This window comes from Eleutherodactylus coqui, chromosome 5 (assembly GCF_035609145.1).
Source record: "Eleutherodactylus coqui strain aEleCoq1 chromosome 5, aEleCoq1.hap1, whole genome shotgun sequence".
Lineage (NCBI taxonomy): Eukaryota > Metazoa > Chordata > Amphibia > Anura > Eleutherodactylidae > Eleutherodactylus > Eleutherodactylus coqui.
Genome location: NC_089841.1, coordinates 185,332,931 through 185,358,572, shown reverse-complemented (window position 1 = coordinate 185,358,572; position 25,642 = coordinate 185,332,931). Strand labels below are relative to the sequence as shown.

At 42.1% G+C, this 25,642-nt stretch overlaps 1 protein-coding gene across 2 annotated transcripts; it reads left to right on the top strand.

Moving 5' to 3' along the window:
- Window positions 1-288: 288 nt before the first annotated feature.
- Window positions 289-25,642, top strand: SALL2 (spalt like transcription factor 2). Of its 2 annotated transcripts, none has more exons than XM_066603937.1 (3): window positions 289-398; window positions 19,482-22,027; window positions 22,997-25,642. In XM_066603937.1, the coding sequence occupies exons 1-3, from the start codon at window positions 326-328 to the stop codon at window positions 23,372-23,374; spliced, it is 2,997 nt and encodes a 998-aa protein (XP_066460034.1). In that variant the 5' UTR covers window positions 289-325; the 3' UTR covers window positions 23,375-25,642. The 2 variants fall into 2 exon arrangements, with proteins under 2 accessions (XP_066460034.1, XP_066460033.1); XM_066603936.1 differs by having other exon boundaries at window positions 19,482-22,363.

The window sequence follows — 25,642 nt, the reverse complement described above, 5'->3', positions numbered from 1 at the left end:
GGACAGGGGCTTCAGATAAAGCAAACACAGGGTGAGATTAAATATGCTACTGGGAGACAGACAAAGAAAGTTTCTAGCACATTTCTAAGAGGTGGACAGATGTGAGATAGATAGATAGATAGATAGATAGATAGATAGATAGATAGATAGATAGATAGATAGATAGATAGATAGATAAAAAGAGAGCTATGAAAGAGAGAGACTACATATGTTAAGTGCCATCCAGAACTAAGCAGGGAAGGGAACAAAGGAGGGTCTCATCTATTGTGAAGCAGCGGGCACAGATCAGGTTCTGCACTTGTTCTGTGGACGTGGTGTGGCTGAAATGTCACGCAGGAAACAGAGAAAACCTCAGCAGCTCATCTCTGACTGTGACAACTCGACCTCTTCAGAGAATGGTAAGGACAGACAATGTAGCTGGAGAGAATGTGATGTAAGGAGGGAACGATTCCCCGCATGTCTTACTTCTCGTATTATTAGTCTCATGGGAAAAAGTTTGTTAACTCATATTGAAAATAGTCGTACCAACTTTCTGAAGTCCCAAACTAAACTCCTCTAGTCCTCTTGGTTAGAATTTGTCACAGCAATAGATAGCAATATACACATGAAGTAAGTGTCAGTCATTGGGTACTTTGAGACATTTTGTATTGCATGTATTATATTCCAAAACTTCATCAGGATTTGTTAATTGTGGCTTTTCACAGGGCTGCGGCTAAGCAGATAGATTACGAATAACATCTACAGGAATAGGATAGTATCTTCAGAATACTGCTAAACAAATGTGAGATAACTACAAAAAATGCTGAAAAAATTGATTTTTGGGAGGTGGTTCTCTGAAACAAGGGACCAGCAATCTGGAAAAATCTGGTCTAGATAATGACTTGGTATTCTCAAAGAGGTGGTCAGCTAGTAAATATATATATATATTGTATTTACAGCTATTATATGCATTACATACAGTGGTAAGGTTACATAGTGCAATGGTGTCTATATCCATTAAGCAGTATTCTAACACTGGCTAGCTATGCAAAACATTTCAACTTGTATTATCAGGATAGATAATCTGAACTATTTTGTTATTAATTCTAATTATTACTAATCAGGATCATCATCATTTATATACAATCTACATCTTCACATATTGCATATCTATTTATCTATCTATCTACTGTATTTCCCCACCTGTCATTATATTTGTACCATCCAAAATCAGTCTTGGTTCCCTAACCTTTACACAATGTATTTACCTCTAATCTTTGTACATCGTATGTCATGACTATTCTCATACATATAGATATTGTTGACACAAATGCCAAGTTTAGATTAGAATTAGGGGCATTAATTTTCATTACAAGCTATAATTGCTTAATTTACAGTAAACCTCTTGTAGGTCTTAAACTGGTTTAATTGTCTTCAGATTTCCATTGTTATTATATGGATGGGAAAGGAGTTATGTTATGGCCTGTAACATATAAGCTAAAGTATTAATGTGAAAAAAAGTTTTCATTCAAGCAAAGAATTAAGAGACAGCTGAAATATATACATACAGATAGAAATATATATTTCTGAACTGTAAACAAAAGTAATCATCCTTTCTATGAATGGTCTATTAAGGAAATTCACCAACTTTATGAAATAATTTGTCACAGTTCTAATTATTATGTCTTCTTCTAGCAATTATTAGCCTACTCATAAAACTTGATGCGGTCCATATAGGTTTGCTGTTTACAGGTCTCAGTACCAGAGAGACAAGTATATAGGTCTCCTCTTCTCTTTGGGATCAGCTCCTGGTTTCCTTTGAAATCGCAAGTGCGAACCACAACACGACAACAGTCTGTGAACCCGGTCCTAATAAAATCATCCTGGACTATACCATATAGTAGTAGCACTATGATGTAGGTTTTCAGGGATTTTTTTCTTTTCCAGCATGGCCTCGAGTACTCGTTAAAAAGAACAAACTGTGATTTTAAAAAATGGCCAACTGCACAATGACTTTCTCAACACTTTTCGTACCATGTCTGCATTCCTATTAGCTATAAGCACAGGTTTGTTCAAATATTCTCTCCTTCGTGAAGTATTAACATGACAAAAAGGAAATGTTGTCCATTAGTGTAAGAAGTCATTAAGCGCACACCACATTACATACTGTACACTTAAACGTATGTGCTCCCACCACCTCCTTACCTACCTCCTTGTTGGAGGCACCAAGTATATGATGAAGTGGAAGCATAATGTGACTTAAACCTTATTTAAGATCTGTTCACAACCCCTTCAAAGTCTAATATAATATATATTGAATATAATATTAGCGAAGAGTATAAATAGCAAGTTCCTTATATAGTTCTAATATCAGAATCTCCCACTTTAGGCCTGAGGTTCCAGTAATAGAGATGTAGGACTATGAGGAATAAAACTTTCTCCCTGGAGATAAACAAAGCAGACAGTTTTAGTAGCAAATATTTAGTCATGGAGTCAAAAAAAACTGCGTAGTGCCTGCTATTCTCCCATCCTCTGTCACCTCTACACTGAATGCACTGCAATACCTGATCTGTTACAGGCAGGGAATGGAAAGCTAGAAATATCAGATATTAGTATTTTACAACACAACATTATGTCGCTTACCAATAAATAGAATACAGTAAAACATATGAACAATAAGTTATGGTTTGATGTGTACACTATGTTGTATCAATATGCCTAAACCAAACTAGACTTTGTATTCAATTGACCAGATTCTAGCAATTCTGAGACGCAGAACACGGCTCCAGCTCCATACTTTAAAGTTGCAGGGATCCAGTGTGATCCACCCAATTCCGTCAATTGACTTTGCACTTTATTGATACATCCCTCTGTTTACTGGATTTCTGAAATCCAAAAGTCTTGGGCCCATTTTATTTATGGATGCCAGATTATCTGTTCTTTTCTACTTTCTAGGAGCCTGTACCTCATTTATTATTTTGTGAAATTTCTCATTGTTTAAGCCTGAATATACTTTAAGCCGTAATAATAATAGTAATAGTCTTTATTTGTGTAGCGCCAACTTATTCCGCAGCGTTTTTAGAACACAGGGGAGCACCGAGGGTAAAACAGTTATACATAGTAATCAAATTAATAGGAAACAACAGTTACATATAGTGTTCAGGTTTATAAGGAACAATTGGGGTGAAGGTCCTGCACCAACAGACCTACATACAACAAGGAGGGGGTGATGCAAAAGGTACATGGAAAGGAGGTACACATGATAGGCAAAGTGGAGAGTGTGGGGTGCCGTAGGTAGACAATAGTCCGGATGTGTGGTGGGAGGGGCAGGAGGAATATTGTAGGGAGTGAGGTGGGATTTGTTTAGGGGATATGGTAAGCTTCTTTGAAGAGGTGTGTTTTTAAGGCACGTCTGAAGTTCTTTGCATCGAGGATTGTTCGGATATTTTGGGGTAGTGCATTCCAGAAGACAGGTGCAGCTCTGGAGAGGTCCTGGAGGAGAGCATAAGAGGTTTGTAATAGGGGGGCATTTAACCTGAGTGTGTTAGCAGAATGGATTGCTCGGGCTGGGTGATGTATGGACCGTAGGGAAGCGATGTACGGTGGTACGACGCCATGGAGAGCTTTGTGGGTGAGGAGTTTGAAATGAGTTTTGTGGTGGATGGGCAGCCAATGCAATGACTGGCACAATGCAGAGGCATCGGAGAAGCGGCTTCATAGGAAGATGAGTCTAGTTGCCGCATTTAATATGGATTGGAGAGGGGAGAGTCTGGTACGGGCAAGGCTGATAAGCAGGAAATTGCAGTAGTTGAGCCCAGAGTGGATGAGGGCGATGACGAGTGTCTTTAGCGTGTCCGTGGTGAGAAAGGGCCAGATTCTTGCAATGTTCCTTAGGTGCAGGTGACATGTTCGGGCCAGGGATTGGATATGGAGGGTAAAGGAAAGGTCAGAATCCAGTTTGACCCCAAGGCAGCGGGCGTGCTGTTTGGGGGTTATGATGGTGCCACACACTGAGATGGAAATGTTGGAAGGAGGTCGGCTGGTGGAGCGTGGAAAGACAAGGTGGTCAGTTTTTTAGAGTTTAAAGGGGTTTTCGAGTTATACTATTATCATCAGGCTAGGTCATTAATAGTTGATCGGCCGAGGTCCACCGCTCGGGACCCCAATCGATCAGCTGTGCGGGCGCATGCTGTCAGCGCTGTAATAACACAGAGGTCAGAGTGGAAGCCTCTGCAGCGTCCTCCCATGTAGTGGCCGGCGCTTGTAACTGCGGGCACGGTTCCCATTGATTTCAATGAGAGCCGTGCCTGCAGTTACAAGCACCGGCCACAATCACTTTTTACGCGCACATCAGTGTATTTTACTGTAATTTTTGCCACCGCAATGCATGTTCATTTGTGTTCAGCAGACAAACGCACTGACAAACGATTGAAATGGCTAATTAGTTCCAGTTGTGTTCTTTTTCCAGTGCAATTACACATCTCCTTGTGTATTGTGCAAGCATTTATACACCCCCATTGACTTCTACGAGGAACTTGTCCTATTTTTTTTGCACGACCGAAATGTGCGCGCAATATACGGAAATATGAACAAACTCATTGGAATGAATGAGTTCTATTTTCTGCATACCGTGCATGCAAATTTTGCATGCACAAATACGCCCGTGTGAAGCAAGTCTTATACATTTTTTAAGTGAGTACTTTCTATCAACCCAAAAACTTAAAAAATGACCCTCATTAGTAAATCAGAATCCGTTCGGAGTATCTGTTGCAGATCCAGCTTAAAATACCAGATGAAAGAGCGCTGCACGCAAAAGCTCCAAAAGCCAGGCAGCTGGGCGGAAAGCTAATGGATCCCATTATAGTCAATAAGGTCCATTCGACACTGTTTAGTTCCGTCCTGAGACTAAGCCATTCAGCCGTAGGGATTCCCCTTTCCTGCTTTCCAAAAGGAGCATTAAAGCTGAACCCCGGGTGCAGATGTGAAACCACCCTGACCAATATAGTGACATTTTTCTGTTCACTTGTCATTGACGCTACAATTTTAGTTACCAGAAGTTTGTGACTTTTAGATGAGCAGCTGAATAACTGATAATGAACTGCCACTTTGTTAGCTTCTAAAAAGGCAACTAATAAGAGACAATCAATATGGCTGCTCTTCCTGCTGTCGCTTTGCTAATAATGGACAACCCAACTGACTAGAAAAATATCAGTATCTCAAGTAAGTGAATAATATATAATTATCTAACTTTGGCTGCTGCTCTAACTTCAGACTTAATACGTGGCCAACTTTTACACTATGGACTGACTCTCTCTATATGTAGGTATATGAAACTTAATGGCTCATATTAAATGACCATAAAGTAAAACATTTTGGTTTTTTTAGAGAAGGTATATGGCTAAAGGCATAGAAAGAAATCGCGTAATGACACACCAAAAGATACAGTACAAACCAAGTCTCGGTGTTTTTAACATCTTCTTTACATAAAAGACAGATCCTTTAAAAGTGATCATTTTTGTGAATGATCCGGGTTCACATTAGCTCCCTTAAAGGGTACAGTCACATGAGGTAGATTTTCTGCAGCTCATTCTGCTCTAAGGTAAGGTAAAGTGCCCTAATGCAAGCACAGAGTCAGGAATGACTCCTCGGGTGATGTCACATTGTGATGTATTCTTGGCAGACTGTTTTTGCAGGGTGGTTTGCCACTGCCTTCCACAGTCATCTTTACCCATTTTACCAACCCCGGAAGGATGGAAGGCTGAGTCAACCTTGGGCTGGCTAGCTGACCCAAACGGGGATTGAACTCACAGCCGATCAACTATTGATGACCTATTCTGAGGATAGATCATCAATAGTATTTCACAGGAAAACCCCTTTAATCAATTTTCTAATAGACTTAGTACATCGATTCATAATTGTCTTCTAAATCTCTGCTTGCAGTCACTAAATAGAAACTTTCACTGTTTACTTGTAAACATTCCTTCCGATTGCGATATGGACAGGATTCGCCTTGGAAAAGAACACGTTCATTTGAATAGGTTCATGCACTCGGACCGAAGGTCTTAGGGCTCCTTCACATGAGCGTGTGTACAAATGCGCACACTTCAGTGCAACGTATTTGCGCTATGAGCAAGGTGGATTTGCGCGCATATCGGTGCACTTTAATGTACTTTTTGCGCACGCAGGGCATGTTCGTTTGTGCACAGCAGACTAATACGACCTGATTTAAATAGCTATTTAGCCTAATGAGGATCAGATGTGTTTTTTTTCTTCACGGAATTGCACACTGTGTTGCGCAGGGAAATAGAGCAGGTCTGATATTTTTTGCACACGCAAAAACGGGAAATGTGTTCGAACCCCTTAGTAGCAATGGTTTCTATCCTCTGCATATTGCGCGTGCAAATTTTGCATGCGCCATACGCTCGTGTGAAGGAGCCCTACAGTTGAAAGAATCACTGCATGTCCCATTATTGTGTGAGTCTCACACGAGAACTGGAAGTGTAAAGCGCGGGGTCCCGTACATTGGACAGTACATGGAATGGGTGACCACGAGGGCTCCTTCACACGGGCGTATACGTTTTTGATTGCAACTTAACACAATCTATTTGCGCCATGAACACATATCGGCGTATTTTACTGTACTTTGTGCGCTCGCAGGGCATGTTCATTTGCACGGCAGACAAACACGCCTCGACTTAAATAGCTATTTAGCCTAAAGAGGTCCAGATGTGTTCTTTTTCTTGCAAAATTGCGCAGTGTATCACACTATTAATAAACTCTGCGGGGGACATTTGCGAAGGACTTTATACCAGGATTGTGATGTAGAAAAGTCGTAAATTTTGGCACAAATCAAACTTGCACAAAACAAAGCGACTTTTCGTCTTTTTGCACTGTCCCTGCCACTTAAGTAAAATCTGGATGGGGCTTTAGGAAGGGGTGTAGCCAAAAGAGTTGACACATTTATGCTGCCAGTTGCTGTAGATTTCTGCGCCTCTTCATACGCCAAAGAAAATTATATGAAGGCCCGTATCACACGGATGTATTTGTGCATGAAAATTTTGAGTACACAGAAAATAGAACTCACTGATTTCAATGGGTTCGTTTACATGTGCGTATTTTGCGTCTGCATTTCGGCATTTGCGCAGGAAAAGAACACATCTTAAACTCATTAAACTGTTTTCCGTAGAAATACTATTGGACAATAACAGAGGTCGGAGCGGAATCCTCCGCACCGACCTCCCATGTGGTGGCTGGCGCTTGTAACTGCAGGCACGGCTCCCATTTTCAAGGAGAGCTGTGCCTGCACATACCAGTGCTGGCCACTCCATTGGAGGTCGGCGTTGAGGCTTCCACTCCGACCTGTGTTATTGCGGCGCTGACTGCATGCGACCGCTCAGCTGATCGGTTGGTTATTTCAATGGCATCGGTGTGTGTTTTTTTCACATGCGCTATTGTGCACGACTTGTACAGTAAAAAATGTTCTCGCACATGCAAATACTCATACGCTTGTGTGACACTGGCGTAAGACTGGTTTTCGCGAGGCCAGCCTAAATAAATTTCCCTTTATATGCTGAAACTCGCAACCTCCTTTAAATCTTGATAACCCCATTAATATTACTTTCCTAAAGAGAGGATTCATAGAAATGCATGAAATAAGTTTGTACTTGAGTTCCTATTCCATTAGCGGTCCGTTATCCATCATCCCAGAACATAAAATGCCCCGGATTGGGATGGCTTAGGCATTCTAATATACAAATAGGTCTAGAACAGTGTCCAAGGCTCCATTGTTCAGCGCCTCTAACAAGGTACTGAAGAATATGTTGGCATCCCACAAATACATAATATTAATGCAAGGCCACACACAGTGTGGATGAGATAAAGCCTTTCTGGCTTGTAGAGTCAGCGGCGGAGCTCGGATGGGAATTCAGGGGGGTTGGCTCCATTCTCAGCTCATTGGGTTGGGACACTTTCTTTGCATTGTCCCTGTGATGAGAGGGGGCTTTTGTGACTCACAACCTTAGTTCAGCCAGCTGCAAAATCTTTTTCCCAGGATCTGAATAGGAGAAAAAGTGAGAGTAAAGGAGGGGGAGAAGAGCCGGAGAGGAGGGGGGATGAAGTAAGAGCCTACTTCTACGCTCAGGGCTTCCTCAGCTCATCTTAGAAGGGTGGGCTGCCTCACCTGGGCAGCGTCTTATAAGACACAGATTTACAAAGTACAAATTCAGAGCAGTCTGCGGTCAGCTATGGTGGAAACGTATAAATGTTGTATTAACTAGTTCGTATACGGGCATCAGGAATAACCTGCTTATCCTGGGGAACACAAGAGGAGCGAGAGAAAAAGTAACCTGGCCAAACTTTGTTTCCTCCTACACCTTAGTTTATCCACGGCTGTTTCGGTAAAACCTGCGGGTCTCCCACTTAGTGTCTACACGCACATGTGCGCGGATCAATGAAAGTCGATTGACTTTCATTGACCCCATTTACCGCATATCACGCGGTCGTGTGGGGTGGAAAAACGCCTGTAGACATGTGCCCTTTGAGTGTCTACCGGCTGCCGTCATGTAATGTATGATGGTGACATTGGATATGATAAAGTGCTATTTCTCAAGACTTTGGCGGATTGGGATGAGAGTGTAGCATGTCTGTGCCGGACTACGCAGCCTACCTGAACCCGTGTAGAATATGATTAAACGGATTTTACCCTCAGAGACATTTCACCCTCAGCAGCCACTACAGGGGCATTTAGGATCACATGGCAGCCATTCAGATGAGTTGCTCAGAACGTAACTCTCTATTCTGGCTCACAGAGGCAGGTCCAGAATGGGAGACTTAGGCCGGCTCCACGTGTTTCTGCCATGAACATCGCGCTTTTCACATGTTTTTGCAGATTTTACTTTATTTTCTGCGCTGATGGTGACATCTCCCATGGGCGTGTGACACACCTGTGCTGTGATTTAAAAGGCTATGTTGCCTAATTTGTCCCAGATGTGTTCTTTTTCATGCAAAATTGTGCGGGTATGGTGTCAGCCTTTGTGCACTCCCCATAGACTCCTAAAGTAGAGCATGCTGCGATTTTTTCGCAAAAATGAGAGTGAGACTGAGCCCATTGCATTCAATAGGTTCTATTATCTATGTATTGCACGCAAATAGGCGCACAAATACGTCTATGGGAAGCCGCCATAAGGACTCCTTTAGACAAGGGTATATGTAAATACGCACACTTCAGCACAATGTATTTGCGCAGTGAACGTGGTTGATGTGCCAAGCAAAGTAGTGTACTTTTTCGCATGCAGAGCTTGTTCGCAACACATCCCCGCAGTGATTTAAAAGGATATTTTGCCTAATGAGGTCCAAATATGTTCCCTTTTTACAGAATTGCGCAGCATATTGCACATTTGCGTGCCTCTTATAGATCAAGTCCTATTTTTTTGCACGCACTCAAAAAACATTAATGAGAACAAATCCATCAATGGGTTCTATTCTCTGCACATAAATACGTCCATCTGAAGAAGCCCTCACCGACAGGGCATATGGACATGGGTTGTCACTATGAAACCGCAGCGAGCAGTCATGGAATACTGTACGGCGCGTAATTGTATTGCGTTTGACCGCGTACTCATGGAGGCGATCATGCGCAGTACAGCTTTTTTTCTATGGTATTTCCCGCGCCGTCGCTTAGCGATTACGCGGGTACCTGCAGCCCATATGTAATGTAATTGCGTATTGGCTGCTGGTATATCCACAACCATAGAGCACAATGAGCTCTATGGTCACGGAATCTGTGGTAAAATAGAACATGCCGCAAGCTAATGCCAGCAGAATTGTGTGATACAATGTATTTGATTTGTAATTTAGCGCCCAACAGTCGTCCCATGTAAAATGGACTCAGCTTAGTCTCAGATGACCATACGGGCAATTGCGTACGCGTATTTGCGCAGGAAACACGGTTTGATGAGTTAGATTTGCGTGTATATCGGCACATAGTATGCCATTTTTGGCACTCACAGGGTTCACATGCACGCTTGACACACCCCTTCTGTAATTTAAAAGGCAGTTTAGCCTATTGAGTTCTGCAGTGTATTGCGCATTTACACACTTATTGAGTGCGCATTTCTATGGGGACCTATGCAAAAGCAAATACGCAGGAAGATAGAGAAGGTCCTACTTGTTTTTCTTGCACGCGCTCGAAAAACATTAATGTGAATGAAACCATAGACTTCTATGAAGCCCGTTCTAATCACTGCGTATTGTGTGTAAACTGTGCCTGCGAAATACGCAGTGCAAATGCGTTTGTGTGAATAAGCCCTTTGGCCAGATTCACACGAGTGTGAACGTATTTTCACACGTTTTTGCAGTGCATTTTTTTGTGGAATGGGCGTTGCAAATGCTCAGAAAAATAGAGCATAATGTGTATGCTTGTACACAAATAAAATGCGCGGGAAAATACGCTTATGTGAACGAACCTATTGAAGTCAATGGGGTCTAATCACTGCGCATAGTCATACGCAAATATGCTTGTGTGAATAACACATCGCTGACTTGCTGCGGATTTTGGTGCTGAGTCTGGTGCAGATCTGCATCACATTTCACACATAGAGGGCTTATTCTGATGTGCATATATATGGGTTTTCACGCCCGGCCGATATACGCTGTCCCTCTCTGCAGGGGGAGGAAGCGGGCCAGGAGCAGTGCACTGAGCTCCCGCCCTCTCTCCGCTATTTGCAGTGGGACGGGGCGGGACAGGGTGGAACTTAGCTCCGATCCCGTCCCACTCCTCCCATTGCAAACAGTGACGAGGGGCGGAGAGGGGGTGGGAGCTCAGTGCACTGCTCCGGGCCCGCCTCCTACCCCTGCAGAGAGAGACAGCGTATATCGGCCAGGCGAGAAAACCCATGATATACGCACGTCGGATTAAACCCTCAAGATGTGAAATCTGCTGCAGATCTGCAACCAAATCGGTAACAAAATCTGTAGCAAATTAGCAACGTGCGAACACACCCTGAGGGGGCTGGGCGTGTTTTAGTACCGCTACGTGGCCGTGAAAATCATGCCCGCATAACGGGACGAAACAAAACCATTAATTTCAATGGTTTTGTTTCCACTAGTGGGATTCTCGTGTATTCATACTACGCAGGACCGATCTTCCCTTTTTTTTACATGCTCGTACGCACTAGCACGGAGTTTGAATAGTCACAAAAAATCCGGATCCTGCGCTAATACGCTCTGCAGCGGTGAGTGTATTAGCCCATGCGCCCGTATATTCTTTCCCTTAGGCCAGACTCACATGAGTGTGTGCGTATTTACACAAACATATGCTCAGCATTTTTGTGCATGTGGAGTTGCGTATTCACGCATGCAACTGTTTTTACTGTACTATTTGTGCCCAGAAAAAAACTCCGCAACCGCAAGCCCGTACTTTAAAATGACTAATTAGCCTAATTAGTTTTATATGTCATATTTTCCTACACAAATGCGCAGGAAAATAGAGCAGGCTGTTTATTTTATTGCACGATTGAAATACGCGCTTCTGAATGAAATCAATGCATTCTATTCTCTGCATATGGCACGCGCAAATAGGTTTGTATGAATAACTCCCTAGTCTTATTGTTCTCTATGGATTAGTTCACAGGTGCAGATTTTGCGTGCACATTTTGGTTGCGCAAAAGAAATACACAGCATGCTCTACTTTCCTGTGCATCTGTACAGGTAGAGAATGCAAATGGAACTCATTAAACTCGGGGCTCCTTCATATGAATGTATGCGCAATTGCGTGCAACTCAGCACAACATATTTTCACCATAGACTAGTCTTTTTTCGCGCTGCAAAGACGCACGCCCGATTTAGATAGCTATTTAGATAAATGAGTTCCAGATGTGTTACCTTTGTTACGGAATTGCGCAGTGTATTGTGCATCTCATTGTGCGTGCGAAAAAAACTGGAATGAAGTCAGTGGAAGCCGTCAGATCTGCGCCACTTCCGCAATGTAATTGCAGAAAGGTCGCGGATTCCGCGGAAAAAGCAGGAGTATCAAAACAACAAAATCTGTACTTTGCCTGTCCGACGACTCGCTGTGTAGACCATCCGCAGTACAGAGCGAAGACTGAAAGAACAGGTACGCGCGGACACCGCTGCTAGCAGGGACGGATTCCGCTGCAAGACTCTGCATGCTAAATCTGGCCCTGCAATATGCAGCTGGCCATAGGTGCATGTGGGGGGGGGGGGGCACAAATGCGCACCCAATCCCCGCATAATTGCGCAATGAAATGCACAATTTTGTGTGGAAATCAATAACACCGGGGACTAATTAGGCTGAGCAGCCTTATTTATTATGGCGCAGGTGTGTCCCGCGCCGATGTGAACTGTACTTTCTGGCAGCCCAGAAAGTACAGTAAAATGTGCGCAATAACGTGAGCTTCATAGCGAAAAAAGTCAAGCAACTGTGAGCGTTTATGCGGTTTCACTTGTCCGGGGCCAGCCAAAGATGCAGCATAATCTACTAAGCTATTTTCATCTGCATTTGCGCACCAAAATCCCAATGGGGATGCACTAACACATGCGTAATATGCTAGGGAAACACTGCGGAATTGCGCAGGAAAAAGAATGTACCTGGCACTCATTAGACTTAATATGGCTGGGAGCATAAGTGTGTATTTTTTTGCCTTTCTTCCGAACTTATCACCCAAGAGTCACATTACCCTGACTCACAACAAAACACGTTGGACTTCACTTACTGCTGATTCCACGTCTGCTGGAAGTTTCTTCCAAACATCTACTACTTTTCCAGTTAGGGCTCTTTCACACAGCAGTTGTCTTCGCGAAGAATGGCGCGTCAAAAAATCGCGTCTATTAGATTAACCGGTTTCCTATCGAAACGTTCAGATGAAGGAATTTTAGACGTGCAAAAGAACTTGCACCTTCAAAAGATAGGACATGCGTGACTGCAAGGACCGCATCTAAGGTCCGTGCTGCGTGAAAAGATAGGACCTGACCTACTTTTGGTGCAAGCTGCGCAGGAGTGTCCATAGACTCCTATGGAAGCTGGAAAAAAGGGAGGTGGGAGGGAGTGTAGCTGTGTCCAACGCTTGGAAAAACAGACAGGTGTCTGTAGTTTACACATTAGAAGTCCTTATGAGCGAATTCCGAAGAGCAGCGCATTTTTCCTGCAACACGCAGCCTCTGATCGTGTGAATGGGTATTTCACCGCTATTTAAACTTGTGACTTAATTACGGAAAATTGTCAATTCACAATATTTTTCGCGCAGTTAGTTGCATTTTTCTGTGCAGCTATTAGAGCGCGAAAACAACGCCTCTGTGCAAGAGCCCTAAAATAGTATTTCCTGCCATTGCTTCCAACTAATCTCAGATTGCGCCGCTTGTTCTCGTGCTTTTAGAAACTACTAGTAATTATTAGGAAATTATAGCACCAGTGTTTCTGGTGGCACAATGCGCCAAACAGCTGTGCTACATGCACATCACAAACTCACGCACGGACAGGTTGTCAGTAGTTTGACAAAAGCATAAGCTCTCAATCACATCTCCACGTGTGAACACACAGCTCCAGGGCTATGCCATGTAATAAGTGTGCTGTAACTAATGCCAGGTTGGAGAGATGCCAGGGCCCACTGGGTTAGAGTTGGTCACTGGAAACATGGGTAAACATTTCTCATACTGGGGGCTTATTCAGATAACCATATGCACAAAAATGCCTGCTGCGACGTAGCATATTTGTACATGAACAAGGTTGGATAAAGCACATTTGCACGCGTGCACAACATACTACTTCTGTAGATTAAAAGGCTAATTAGCTTAATGAGGCCCAGATATGTTCTTTTCCCTACATTTTGCAGTGTTTCATGCTTCTTGTGTATTTGTGCATCTGCCATAGACTTCTATGAGAGCCTTTACTGCGCAAAAGGCAGGAAAATTGAGCAGGTCCTACTTTTTTCCACGCGCAAAACATGCTCATGGGGACGGATCCATTAAAATCAATGGGTTCTATTCTCAATGTTTAGCGCATACATATTCTGCGTGCACAAATACCTGCGCTAACACGGTCTGGGGAAGAAGCCCTGAGGACGGGTTTAGAGCTTAAACAAATGACCGTGATCTTGTCCCATTTTGCGGGAGTGAAAATCACACCCACAAAACGGGACGTAATGAAACCAGTGATTTCAATGCAGCAGCGGAATTCTCATGTGATATTTCTACATGCAAGAAAAGATAGGACTTGCCCAATCTTTTTCAAATGTAGTTTTTCTATGTGCAAGAAAGGATAGGTCAGGATCTCTCTTTCTGCTTTTTTTTTTTAAATGCGCACACAATAGCGCAGATTTTAAATACTTAAAAACAAATTAAAAATCACTGGTTCATGCACAAATACGTTCCGTAGCGGCAAGCAGATTTGCGCGTACACCCATATGCTGAAGCCCACACACACACAGAGCCTGCTCTTTCAAACCTTGTTCTTGGGCTACTTGCACACAGGCGTTTTAAAAGTTGCGTCCAAGATTCTGGGGTGCAACTCGCATCAGATAGCAGATTGACATGTGCTATTCTCATCCAAAAATCGAACAAAAATAGGACATGCAGCCATTTTTTATACTCTGACTATGAGTCCAAGTAAAAGCCAGCCTCGAACGAATGGGTTCTACCTCTGTCTGGTTTTCGGACCAATCCTTTGGTCCGAAAATCAGACAAAAAATCGTCAGTAGCCTTAGATCATATTTCAGTTGTGAATATTTAATACATAAAAATGGCTTATCCAACTATTTCCTTGCTGGTATATCTGCACGGTTCTGCTACAATCCCGAGTCAGCACAATATTTTGCTCCTTACAGTGAAATCAGTGATTTGCTCTAATTAGCTGGTGCTGTAGTCGGTAGTTCGCAGGTGGCATCAGCTGGGAATTTCTGACTTCTGGTTCACACTGAGATTTTTGGTTCACACAGTTTTTCTTCAATGCTTTCCTGTCAATCATTACACAATTGTGTGGTGCGCCGAGCAGCAATAAATGGCTCGTAGACAAAAACTTGCATATGATGTCATCACAATGGACAGCGGGTTTAATAACATAATGGGGGATGCTGGGAGGCACTGTGCGTCCTACTGTAGTGGATGCAGGCTTTGTGCACAGATTTGGAGCAGTTGTTATTGGGATGGATTGTCTTAGCCTCATCCCGGAGTAGAACATAATCCTTGAAGAGGCATCTAAGAAACTGACACTTCTTTTGGATCCAGTCCATGCAGTAACTGGAAAAGAAGCCATTAAAACTGCAGTGTGTGAACCGGACTGACAGCGGTTCTTGTGCTGAACTGTCCCCCACTGAACGTAGCGGGCAAACATTACATAAAATAAAGAAGACAGAACATGTTGTGGTCTAAAGAAATCACAGCAAGCCCTAAAATACTTGTGTATACTGTATATGTTTCCTGTAGGTCTAATTGATCAAAGGGATAAGTTCTCGGCATAAGGTAGAGGGCAATCATTCGCTAACATTAAGGCCAGTTTCAGACGAGTCTGCATTTCTGCGACCGTAACAGAGACATGTGTCTAAGCGTGACTGCGAGTTTACTGGTCTTAATTCAGAGCATCGTAGGTACCTAAGATGCTTTGAGTTTGGGTCAGTAGACCCCGCGGTCACACTGGGACACACGTCCGTATTATGGATACAGAAGTGGCGGTGGTAATACACTCATCTGAAACTGGCTCAACCCTAAATTAAAGTGTCACTATACTTTTGATCTTCTACCCTATTTTACACCAGGCCAGGAGAAACCAGGTAGCATGTCGGATGATATAGTAGCTAAGGCAACTATATAATGAGTGATATTTCTCATGCATGGCTCCAGGGGCGTAACTATAGGGGATGTGGTTGCACCCGGGTCCAGGAGTCTTAGGGGGCCCATTAGGCCTCTCTTCTCCATTTAGGGAGCCCAGTACTATGAATAAAGCATTATAGCTGGGGGCCCTGTTACAGGTTTTGCATTAGGGCCCAGAAGCTTCAACTTCATGGCTACTATAAGTCACAACCTGTACACAAGACTCCTCAGGTGTCATATGGTACCACTAAGTGTGCTACCTGTGTCACTGTACACCCAATGGAAGATTAGGTGGAAGATAAAAAGTAAAGTGGCACATTGAAGAAACTTTTACTTCTTCCTTGTGTCATCATTTATCCCTTTCTATTAACAAAAAAGATGCATCCGGCGCCAACCAAATATCACATGAAATGAGCCTTAAAAGGGTTTTATGGACACTGACATTGATGGCGGATTTGAGATGACAAAACATCCAACATCCAGAAAAGCACAAATGCATGAAACAGCGTGTAGACATAAAATTTCATGCCCTGCTGTGGAATATTCCACTCCAAAATCTGCACTGCTACTATGTTTACCCAAAAATAAGACTTACCCCGATAATAAGCCAAACCCTGATTTTCAGGGGAAAGGGGGGCTTGAAATATAAGCCCCACCCTGAAAATAAGCCCTAGCTAGACTACATGGGAAAAAAAGCAATACTCACCTAGTAGACGCCATTTGGGTCCCTCCTGCTGGGCTGTGGCGTTCCAGAAGGCTTCCGTGTAGTCCTCAATGTCGATGGAGCATCTCTTACTGGTGATGGGGCTTGAATACCCCACCTCCAGCAAGCGATTGCTCTGATTGGTTCAGAAGCGCCACCTGAGCCGGCACTTGATGAACCAATCACAGATGGCTGTGATTGGATTATCGAGAGCCGGCTTTGATTGGCCTATGCGGTGTTTCTTAACCAATCACAGCAATCTTTTGCTAGAGGCGGGGTATTCAAGCCCTGTTACCAGGAAGAGAATGCTCTCTCAGTACTGAGGACTACACAGAAGACTGCCAGAGCACCTCAGCCCAGCGTGAGGGAGCCGGATGCCGCCTGTTGGGTGAGTATAAGACACCCTCCTGAAAATAAGACCCTGAGCCTCTTTTAGGGCAAAAATTAATATAAGGCAGGGTCTTTTTTTTAGGGAAACACATAACATGCAGAATTGAAAACAGCAGAATCTTGACGGCAATTCTGCATCAAACTCTGCAGTTAGTAATGTGCAATTTAGAGATGTCCTATTCTGCAACGCTGTTGGGGAATACTCTGTCTCGTGTGAAAGGTCCCTTTCAATTCATTGCTAACCTGTAGAAGTATATAACATAAGAAGTAGAACAAGATGAGCAAACAGACATAGACTGGGACACCAGAGTAAAGTTACGACCTTACTACTCCAAGGAGTGTGCTGCTTCCTCAACTCAGAGGAAGTACATCCCAAACTAACAAAAATCTGTATGCTTCACGCACAACCTGCACAAAAACAAGAATTAAAAACTTGTTAGTCCCATGTTGGTAAATCAATGTACAGTTAGTTTAGGGCTTTGTTTGCTCAGTCTCTGTCCATGAGAATTGTACACAAGGCAGGCATTCAAAAACCAGTTCTATGCCAGAATTCTGGTGTGAAAAAGTTGCTAATATTTGCACAAATGAAGATTTGCTAAAAAATTTCTGACTTTTTGCTGTTTTACACTTTTTACTCCACTTTTCCTAAGTGAAGAGATAAGGGCATGAGGTTTGAGCTGCAAGAGCTTTTTAGACAGATTTAAGAAATTTGCTGCAATTCCACTGGAGTAGGTGGTCGGGGTAAAAAGGGAGTCCACATCTCCAGACATAGTTATATATGCGACTAATTTATCATTAGCATTTTTGTGGTCAGTGGAACTCTTCAGAACACACCACACTTGTTATTTTGGTGACATTTTTCTCCATAGACTTCAATACAATTAATAATAAAAAGAAAAAAACATTAAAAAGCTTGTCCTATAATGTACATTTATCATCTAAGGCTAGGTGATAAATGTCTGATTGTTGAGGACCTTGCCTCTGAAACCCACAAGATCACTAGTACAAGGGTCCCCGAACCCCCTGTTCCTCTTCACTACATGACAACGATGAATAGCGTTTTTAAGGGAGCGGTGGTCATGCATGCGCTTTGCTATTCCATTCAATACCTATAGGACTAACAGAAACAGCATGGCCAAGGTGGGCGGGAATGGAGATGGAGATCTTAGGACCCCTATTGTAGTGATTGTGGGCATCCCACCTGTGGGTCTCCCTATGATCAGACTTTTGTCACCTATCCTGGCGAGGAGGGAGAAATGACCTTTGTGGACAACCCATTATGACTGAAATCTCATTTTTCTGTGGCATTTTTGATGCATTTTGGGTTCCAAAACCAGGAATGGATACAAAACAGAGATGTATGAGTCTTTTCTTGAAACTTTTCCTTCCTTCTGAAACAACTCTTAACTTTAGGTAAAAAGTGGCCTTAAAAAATTGCATTAAAACTGTATGTGTGAGTCAAGGTAAAGCGGTATTAAACACAAAAAAAATATTTATTTTTGGGCTAAAACATTATGTCCAAATTTTTAGTTATAAGTCTATAGTAAGATACAAGAATGTCTATATACACAGCATTTTGACTTGTGGCATTTCAGTAGCATTTCTGGGGCCAATGCAGAGTGTAGAACAGTATACCCAAAATTCAAGTAGCCTAGAAAAACGGTTGTATAAAGTGACACAGAATAAAAAATACCACCAAAAACTCATAAAGAAAAAACACAATTAAAAAAATGCTATTAACTGCAGATTTTTGCAATGACTGTTTTCAGCCAAAATCATGTAGCCACTTAACAATCAATTTAAAAACTGTAGCAAGAGCACTCCAATGTGGTTTTCGGCTGTATTTTGGCCACATCAGAGTAGTTCCATGTGTTTTTACCCTATGAGGGCCTATCTTATTTAACTAGAAACACATAAACACAGGTACAGCATGTATAATGTACATTATTTAGCCTATAGAAGATGAAAGCAAATTCCAAGGAGCAGTTACTTGGTGCCGTGTACTTTCGCTTCCCAAGCTGTATCTCAAAGACCTGGTACCCCCAGCCAATTCAACAAGTTTAATTAAGCTCGAAGAACCCGGGAGTAAATTAGCCAGAACAAGGGACAGTTACCATGAAAGGATTACCATATCAATGCTTGGAAGTCGGTCCCCTTGGCTCTTGTGTGAATACAAATCAATTACCAGGAGCTGTGAAGCTGGCTTTTCTCTCCAGAGTATTAATGCTTGACAAAAGCTGGGATACAAAGAGAGCCCTGTTAAATGAAGAGAGAGTGTGTGTGTTTATGTGGGGGCGGAGGAAAATGGAAATGGGGGTTTCATGAAAAATAAAGGGCACTAATGTTCTAAGTTAGACTTTATTTTATTAATTTTATTGTCTGAAACTGAAAATGTATAATGTTCAGTATTATGCAACCATCAATGAACATCAGGATAACAATGGTGTGCTTCTTGTCACACAGGTGCACATAGCCAGCAAGAGCATTAACTTTTTGGGTAGAAAAAAAAGCCAATATTTGAGAAATCATACACTGTGCTCTTGGATTTCACTCTTTGCCAAATTTAATTTTTAATGTACTCTCTTCACAGGGGACACAGGTGAAGAAGTTCAAGTATGCCGGAAATGTTGTGCCCAGTTTGATGAACCTTCAGAATTTACCCGGCACAGGGAATGCTGCCCACTTAACAACCATGTTGTGGTAATTGTAGAGAACCAGGGAGAATCCAACAGGAAAAACCAGCAAATCATTATTAATGAGGAGTCTTCGCGACCAAGCTCTCCAGAAAGCGTTGGGTCAGGAAAACAAACAATGGTGACTGAACAAGATGAAAGAGAAGCATGTTCTCAAATGATGGATTCTATGAAACCAGAAATGGACAAAAAAGGTGTAGGCCCATCTCAACGATTTCTTATTCCTAATGGAGGATTGGTTATGGAAGGTCTCTCAGGACCCAAAGCAGGCCTAGCACCAATGAGTCAAGAAGCTGTCCCTGGAGGTCAGACTGCTGCAGCTCCCATTAACATTCCTATGATCCTCGAAGAATTAAGAGTTCTACAGCAGAGACAGATACATCAAATGCAAATAACAGAACAAATATGCCAACAGGTGCTTATGCTTGGCTCTCTTTCCATGACTCCATCAAATCAACCAACATCTCCACCAGAAAAAAACACTACTAATAAATCTTTGCCTATTTTTAGCCCAATGAAACAATCTGAATCTGTGCCCGATTCAGCTAAACTATTTTGCAGAGATGAAACGTCTAAACAGTCCTTTATTCACCTCTACAATCCCATAGGACAGTCATTTGGAGCCAGGAGTATTGCCAATTTGAAAGACAAGTTTATGGATGGGTTCTGTGACAAACCTTCTGCAGGGCAGGCAACTATTTCAAACTCCCCACCAAGCCAACTCATTGCGCCACATGCAATTTTTCCACCAGGTTTACCAAATTTAACAACTGGATTATTTTTGGGGGCAAGAGTACTAGAGAATGCCCCAAGCCTCTTAAAACAGAAAAACAATGAAACACTACGTGGTGAAAGTCAACAAGAAAGAGCATCCGGAAAGCATAAGTGCCGTTTTTGTGCAAAGGTTTTTGGCAGTGATAGTGCCCTTCAAATTCATCTGCGGTCTCATACTGGTGAAAGACCGTATAAATGCAACATATGTGGAAACCGCTTTACTACTAGAGGCAATCTGAAAGTCCATTTCCATCGGCATAAGGAAAAGTACCCTCATATACAAATGAACCCACATCCAGTTCCTGAGCATCTGGATTATGTTTTGACTAGTAATGGACTCCCATATGGAATGTCAGTACCTCCAGAGAAAGCAGAAGAGGAGACAATAGAAAAGAAGCCAATAATACCTCCAATAATGACCACCGAGGGCTTAAATCTGTTTTCTAGCTCAGGTACCCAAGGACTGCCGCCAGTTAACAAACTGGTGCTCATGAAATCTGGAGATGTTTCTTCGGCATTAAAGGGTCCCAATGTTTGTCCAAAGGCAAAGTCTGATGAAAACACACCACCAGCAGAAAGGACAGTGACTGGAGTGACTGACGCCACGGGAAGGATGCAAATTAGCAAATTGGTTACCTCCCTTCCTAGTTGGGCATTGCTTGCTAGTCACTTTAAATCTGGAAGCTTTCCATTTTCATATGCAGTAGATCCATTAGGATACTCAGAGACTTCAAAGTTGCAACAACTGGTAGAAAAAATTGATAAACAAGTAACAGCACCAAATCAGTGTGTCATCTGCTTGAGAGTATTAAGTTGTCCCAGGGCACTTAGACTTCATTATAATCAACATGGAGGAGAAAGGCCATTCAAATGCAAGATATGTGGCCGAGCTTTCTCAACCAAGGGAAATTTAAAAGCCCATTATGTAGGTCATAAATCAAGTTTATCATCAAAACTCCAAAATTCATGTCCAATTTGCCAGAAAAAGTTTACTAATGCAGTCACTCTCCAACAACATATACGGATGCACCTTGATGGGCAGATTCCGAATGGTGACATTACCCATGGGGATGGTAGCAAGACCGAATCAATAGAAGACAAGAGTACACCAGACTTTTCAGATGAAATGAGTACAGATGAAGACTCTTTGGATGCCAGTGAATCAGAAAGTGAAAAAGCAGCATTGGTAGAGTCAGAAATATCAAGTATGGATGATGATGCTTCAGCCTCTGTTACGAAGAAGAATGAGGAGAATGATGTATCCACTAACAACAATGCTGAAACTGTTACTGAATCAGAACAAAGTCCAACCACAGAAACAAGTTCTGAAGAAATTAAGGAAAACACAAATTGTGAACAGCTAGACAATGATGTAGAAGATAAAAATGAGGTAGACAAAACAGCGAAAGATGTCAATGAGAAACCTGAAGCTGATAAAAGTAACATTGAAAAGAAACCAGAGGCAGATATGAGCAACATATCAGAGCAAAGTCCAAAAAAGGATGACATACACATATGTAATCTCTGTTCCGAAAAACTGTCCAGCAAGGAGTCACTGGAGGACCATATGAAATGCCACACCAAAGATGGGCTGTTCCATTGCTTAGTTTGCAAGCAGAGCTTTCTGGAAGCATCCATACTGACGAAGCATATGCTCCAAGCACACCAGGTGAGCCAAAACTTCCCTCCTCAGCCAATCGGCAGCCCCAAACACCCAAGTGCAGATTTGTCAACTCCAGCCCAAACATTTCTGGTGAGCGCAGTGAAGAGTGAAGTATTAAGCCCAACCCAGACATTGGCATTGGTCCAGCTTCCACGGCTGACGGTGCCCTCTTCCCTGTCCCCTCCTTTGAGACGCAGCCCTAAGCAGCATCTGTGCATAGTATGTAAGAAGACGTTCTCCTCGGCCAGTGCTTTGCAGATACATGAGAGGATACACACAGGAGAGAAGCCTTTTTCCTGCAATATGTGTGGAAGGGCGTTCACCACACGGGGGAACCTAAAGGTAGGCTCTCCATCTAAATTAACTATTCAGTGAAATTCAAACTTGTATCAATCACTGAATTACACAAAGCAACACTAAAATATGCTGTAAAAAATGTTCACATAATATGCAATATTTTCAACATATTTCATATTAGGAGAAATACTTGTAGAAGCACACAATATAACCAGTATGAAATGTAACATCTGTATTGAATGTTGTATATTTTAAACCACCAAACACCATATTAGATATCAGTAGGGACTTCAGCAAAGTATTAAGAATTGCGTGTAATAAATTTGTCAGAAGTCTCTTCTCCTAACCACAAGCAATATATACACTATATCTAGATGGCTTACATTGAGCATTATCCCTAAGGTAGCTACAATTCGTTGGTTCAGTGGTGGTAGCCGTCTTTGCCCAACCACTCGAGTAATTCCACACTACAGACTTCTACATAAACTTAATGTAAATAAACTATTAGCTTTCTCGATGTGTAGTGCCAGATCTATAAGTATATGTAACATTCAAAATGTGAAAGCCCACATTACTAAAACTTGTATTTGAGATGTGCTTCAATATTGGTGCCTCAAAATGTTCTACATGTTTGTCATTGCTGTTGTCATATTTTCTAACCTTTCTTTTAATCTGCAGGTCCATATGAGTACACATGTATGGAATAGTAGCTCATCCAGAAGAGGAAGGCGTCTTTCTCTGGATAATCTTGGCCCCTTGCTCTCAGGAACCCCAGTGAAGCTACAAGACTTCCTGTCCAGAGATATTCCTACACAATTGGTTGGAGTTAGCCCATTATCCTTCTGGAACCAGTATACCACATATCTTACAAGTGGCCCTCCATCATCAAATGGCAGCATTACCTCTCCAACCGCTGTCATCGCACCACCAGCTTTGATTGGCTTGCGAGCAGCTAAAATTGGGCACATTACTGCTGGAGGGCTAATGGAAGTAAAGGAAAAAAATCCAGGAGGCTCCGAGGTTTCATATGAGAGTTCAGGAAAAGAGGAGAAATAGAAGGCTGATCTGATAATGGATGGTTTAGGGCTGTTGTATATGTACATAGTGACCCAACAATCAAGAATGCGTTCAAGGATTCACAAGGGATCTATTAATGCAGTGACATTGTTTGACTAAAATGGTTGTACTGATATCTATAAGCTTCCCAGTTGGAAGACACAATGAAGACATCCCAGTGATTTGCTAATAGAGGAGTCTAATGATTTCTATCCCCAATTATTTCCAACCTACTAAACCCAGTGATGGGTTGTGACCTAATATGAATTTTAAAAAATTTACTTTATCAAAAATTTCAAAGCTCAGTTAAGACACAAATAGTTGTATTAGTGGGAGAAAATGGCTATTGAGGATAAGCTATTGAACTAGAATCACCAGGAAACATTCAAGGATAGAATCATAGGATGAAACAAATGGCTGCCGGTAATTTTTTACATTTTATAAAGACATGGAAACGGCAATTATAGGGGAAAATAATTCAATATGTAAAACTATCCACTGGTGAATCTTCCACCTGGACTGCAGACATGGTCTACAAAGACAAGTAAAAGTATATGATGAAAATCATCCATTTAATAGATGACCAGTAGAATTAGCCATAGCTTCCCTGTTATCTCACTCTACAACATGCCTTTTTTCATAAGTCTTTATCACAAAGGAGGTTCCATCCACAAGAATATGTTCTAAATGTTTTCCCAAAACTGGCAGTAAATTTAATAACAGAAGCATTCAGTACAAATATAATGGACTCTATGGGGCGATGGTGTGGAGGATGCAGAGGTTGTGGTCATACCTGGGCTTGGCAGCCGGTGGAGGCCCAAGAGGTCCCGTTGCTCCATATGAAGAGACCACTACTGTAGAGGAGGCATCGTAGTCGATGACCGTGATTTTGCATTAGGGTCCAAAGGCTTCACATTACCCCTCTGATGGATTCTGTGTATATCTGTATGATTGAACAGATGCCATAAAGAAAGCTAATTAGTACAACAATAGGTATATATCCATGCTCAGAAAAAAAAGATTTACGGATAAAAAAACAGATTTACGAATAATACCGTGGGGACAGTTTGGACATTATGTTACGCAATTTCTAATAAGCATCACTAATACTACACACTGTAACAAAAGAGGCGCAAGCTCTAAATCATGTCTTACCTGTTGTACATCTATCTCATTTCTCAAGTGTTGGCAGACTTCTATGAGTATATCTCCGAAGCCGCAGCCAAACATCTGTCATGTTCTCAGAGCTTAGAATAATCCGAATAATACTTAAATATCAGAGGCAGGCTCAAGAAATGTCTCAGCTGGTTGGTAAACCTGCAACAATTTTCAGGACCAACTCTTGCCAGTTTTAAAGCTGGGGCAAATTCACCCTTATACCCCACAGTCTCTTTCTCTACATCGGTTTACAGTCTTGAGTATATCACAACTTATTCTCTACCACAAAACCAGACTACAAAGACAGTAATTTCCTTCTTGTCAGATTGCATAAATTAAATGACTTTCTTAGAGATGATGTCCTGCTCCTCTTTAGCACCTTCGTAAACTCTCAACTGCCATTAATGACTATGCCGATTTGCTTCTAAACTACAAAGGGGGGGTTCCAATTTATGTAAAAAAAAAAGTTTTATTGTTATAAAATGAAATGTTATCCATCTTCTAATGCACTGTACTTAGAAGAATGAGTGCTTGCCGTTAGTGAATGCAAACTTCTTTCTTTACGTCCAGAGGTTGAAAATCTGTCTTGGTCGTCTTCAACTGATACAGCTGCAGGGCTTGTTCTAGAATGCAATCTGATGAGGATGGGCTTGACAGTAAGCAATGATCTCAGAGAAACTCAACCCTATGAAAGTTGCAGGTTTTACATTATTCAATGAAGAAGCTACTTTGATATAAAACTAGAAAACCTCTTTAAAATGATGTCTGTCAGTGCCTTTCTCACCATTAAACTTATAATAATGCCAGGTTGTGGCCTGAAACACATTTGTAAGCAGACCTTTAGGGGCCTTTCCTTTGGATGGAACTAGTCTGCAGGACGCACCGCAAGCCACGGTAAATTCTGCACCAAAACCCACGGGCTACCTGCAGATTTTTATGCGGAACTGAAAATGGTTTAAATCTGCCTGCAATTCCACATCAAAGTCTACAGTTAGACCTGCGGACTTTGGCGTTGAATTCTGTAGTTCTGAGTCTTATGGTTTGCTATGGAGGAATCTCCTTCACATGGAAAATTTCTGCTATGAATCCGAGTCGTTTTTGAAAAATGCT